We start from the raw sequence: 3,885 nt of genomic DNA on the forward strand, positions 1-3,885 counted from the left end.
ACCGTAGCTCTGGGATGGTAAAACGTGGCTAGAAAAACAAAATATCCTTCTCTGAAGTTTCAGCATGGTGTCTAATCTCAGATGTATTAGTCTGATTGTCTGAAGAGTACAAATCCAGCAGGGAAATGAAGAGAGAACTTTGCTGAAATGTGAATCATGATGGCTAGTGTCTTCCATTTGAAAATACTGAAATATCTGGCAAAATTCAGTTACAATAGCTAACAACGGCTTTTGTAAACGTTCTAGAAGATGTCACTATAAAAGAAAAACATATGAGTTAGTTGGGAGGAGCATAAATGAACCTATCACAGTAGACAAGAGACTACCTGGGGGTTTTTTGTTGTTCATTTTTTTGGCAGGCGGCGATCATGGATCCAGCTCCTGCTTCTTCTGCAGCTCCAGTTCAGCTGCCTTTTGCACAGCAGCATCTACCAGCAAGTGGAAGCTGCTGAAATCCTCGTCCTCCTCTGGCCACACAGATTCTGGAGAAGACAAGGACTCACTGGTGGAAATCTTGATCTTTTTCTTTGGCTGCTCATTTAGCATTAGCTTCTGGCTTGGGGCAGACTCTGAATCTGTTAGCCTCTCTTCTGATTCCTGGCCTACTGGCAGCAGGGACCCAGGCAAGCATTGTAACTTTTCTAGAGCTTTGGTCCCTGACTTGACCTGCACAGTCGGATCGGTGCACTGCTGTTGGGCTTCATCCGCAGCCTTGTCTTTATGGTGGTTAGGGTCGTTTACGTCCTGTTGAAGCATTTCCGGGAGAACGCGTCTGCGGGCATTTATGAACCAGTTTGAAATCTGAAGAAAAGATAAATTAGTTTGCTCTGACAGCATTCGTTTCTCTGCCTCTGAGGGATAGGCCTTAAACCGGTGCTCATAGAGCCAGTCACGGAGAATCCTCACGGACTCGGATGGCAGGTACCCTTTCCGTTGCCTCTTGCTCTCTGGTGAGGTTAGAACCTTGTCTGTTTTTGAATTGATTGAGGTGTCTAGGACCTGGTCTTGGGTTTCCGCTGGGCTATCCTCAGCGGCCTCCATGTTCTTGAAGACTGCGTTCACAATCTCGAAAATCTGGGAAGGCTAAGGTAGGATTAATGTACGTCCGGCAGAATCAGAAAAGAAGGCATGGACAGTTTTCTAAAGGGAAATCTCACCTGTTGCTTCCCAGGGAGATGAACAGAATTGCTAACCGCACAATCTACAGGCTCTGTGACGTCACATCCCCTAAACGCATTACGTGCGCTGCCCCTCCCTTCCATTTCCTGGCTCGCCCTTTCGCCACTGTTTTTTTCCGTAGTTTCCAATGCGCATGTTTTTAGCCTGTGACTTTATAGCGCTCTAGAATTTTATTTCTCTCTGTCGCCCAATCCGTTGTTTTCTTCCGTTTTGGATTTTACATTTTCCATGTTCAAAGCTAATCTTAAGAATCATTTTTAACTACACTTTTGCACCCTACTGGATTGATTTTTCTTCTCCACGACCTTGAAATCTGTGACTTTGTCATTACAACCATTGTGGCTTTTGGGTCCCGATAACCAACCGAAATTAAGTAACCAACAGAAAGTTTGTTAAAAAGGTGATGCAGTCTGATTACAGACATTACAGACTGACCCCCGTAGTACTGAGGATTTAACCACTGAGTCACACCCACATCTCTTCTTATTTTTTTATTTTGAGACAGGGTTGCTAAATTGCTCAGGCTGGGTTTGAACTTGTAAACCTCTCTCAGCCTCCCTAGCTGCTGGGTTTACAGGTGGGAGCCACTGCTCATGGCTACCAAGTTTTTGAGAAAGAATTGAAGTTGCCCAAGTTGACTTCCAACTTGCAATCTTCCTACCTCAGCCTACCCAGTTGCTGGAATTACCTACCTCCACCACTATACCAAGACAAATATTTTCTTGATATTTCATGTAAATGGATCTCACCCCTTATGTCAGATGAAACTAATATGTAAATTGTGACTTGAAATAAGCCAAAATTAATGGTGTGGTAACTGAGCTTTGTCAAATTGGAAAATAAAAGTTGTCAAGGAGGGCATACTGCTTTTTGTTTTTCTTTAACTTTATATGGATATTTTTACCAGATATTTTACATTTTGAAGCAAATGGAAGAAACATGAAGGATCCAGCAATAAACTTCCCTATTGGAAGGACTGGTGGTATGTGTAATGTGTATGCGTGTGTGTGTATTTATACACACACACACACACACACACACATCTATATGATACATAAAAGAAACCAACAAATAAGGATGAAATACAAGATAATATCAATAATTATTTCCCAATAAGACTATGGATCTTATAGTTTATTACTGACTTTGCTTAATCTAAGGTGCAAATGAACCCCTTTGAACTTAAAATTTGTCATAGCATTAATATAAAGGAATTGGTTTCCAATTTTTAAATAAATCTTGCATGACCTCATGTTAAAATATCATGAAGTAGGGCCAAAAATATGTGACAGATTCACTTATAAAATCATAAATTATTACTCAATAAAATCTTGACTGGGGCCAGGATTGTAGCTCAGTGGTAGAGGGCATGCCTAGCATGTGTGAGGCACTGGGTTTGATCTCATAAAAATAAACAGGTAAATAAAATAAAGGTATTGTGTCCATCTACAACTAAAAAAAGAAATTAAAAAATATTCTTGATTCAAGAAAAATAAAATATGGGAACAAGTGGATTTCAATCCAAGAAAACAAATATAATTTCATTCTTAATATATGTGAACAAGTAGATTTCAATCGAAAAAAGCAAATATAATCTAATATATACACTTAATTCTTCACATTAATGGGTAAAAGAAAAACTATTATCTTGATGGAGGTTGAGTAACTGATTTAATAATTCAAAATGAATTTCTTGATAAACGTCATGTGAAATCAAGCATAGAAAGATGTTTTCTTCACATAACAGATTGGATAGACTTAAACTCTCTCATACATAGCTTCCCACTTAATAATAAAGAAAATTTTCTTTTAGTTTCTTGAGCAAGGCAAAGACGTTTACTATCACTACTATAACAATACTTAGAAGTTTGAACTAATGGAATTAATAAAAAATGCATTACATGTAAAAAGGAGACAATATTATTCGCTGATGACATGATTAGCCACTTAGGAAATATTTAAAAATCAGTTCAGAAACTACTAGAACTACTAGAAATAACATTTAAGTAAGGCGGCCAGTTAACAAACAAAAGAAACAATAACATATACCATCAGACTTATTTAGAAAACACATTGCAAAATTTATGTACTACATAATCATAAGAATAAAAATAAGAAGGCTTAGGTCTAAAATTAGTTATTACTTTCTAGGCCTGTACAAAGACAAATATAGACCCCTATTAAAGAAGATAAAATGAAAGCTGGGCGTGGTGGCACACACCTATAATCCAGAGAGGCTTGAGAGGCTGAGGCAGGTGAATTGAAAGTTCAAGGCCAGCCTCAGCAACTTAATGAGACTGTAAGCAATTTATTGAGACCCAGTCTCAAATCAAAAATAAAAAGAGCTGGGGATGTGGCTCAATGTTTGAGTACCCCTGGGTTCAATCCTTGGTACAAACAAACGAACAAACAAACCATAAAATGAGACATTAATAGATGACAACATTCATTTTGTTCTTGAATAGGAATAGTAAATCTCACTGTATTAATTTTATTTTCTTTACATTTTTATTTTCATTATTGATGTTATTATTATTTTGGTACTGGAATTGAACACAGGGCCACTCAACCACTAGGCCATATCCCCAGCCCTTTTCTATTTTTGAAATTTTGAGTCAGGGTCTTGCTAAGTTGCTGAAGACCTCCCTAAATTGCTTAGGCTGACTTTGAACTTGTGATCCTCCTGTCTCAGCCTCCTGATCACCC

General features: G+C 38.3%; 1 protein-coding gene across 1 annotated transcript; it reads right to left on the reverse strand.

The window, feature by feature from the left end:
* Window positions 1-366: 366 nt before the first annotated feature.
* On the reverse strand, window positions 367-1,041 carry TGIF2LX (TGFB induced factor homeobox 2 like X-linked; the record flags this gene model as incomplete). Its single annotated transcript, XM_079123621.1, has 1 exon — window positions 367-1,041. One exon carries the CDS (start codon window positions 1,039-1,041, stop codon window positions 367-369), a length of 675 nt encoding a protein of 224 aa, XP_078979747.1.
* Between the last annotated feature and the right edge of the window lie 2,844 nt (window positions 1,042-3,885).

The sequence above is a fragment of the Sciurus vulgaris genome (genome assembly GCF_902686455.1).
Source record: "Sciurus vulgaris genome assembly, chromosome: X".
NCBI lineage: Eukaryota > Metazoa > Chordata > Mammalia > Rodentia > Sciuridae > Sciurus > Sciurus vulgaris.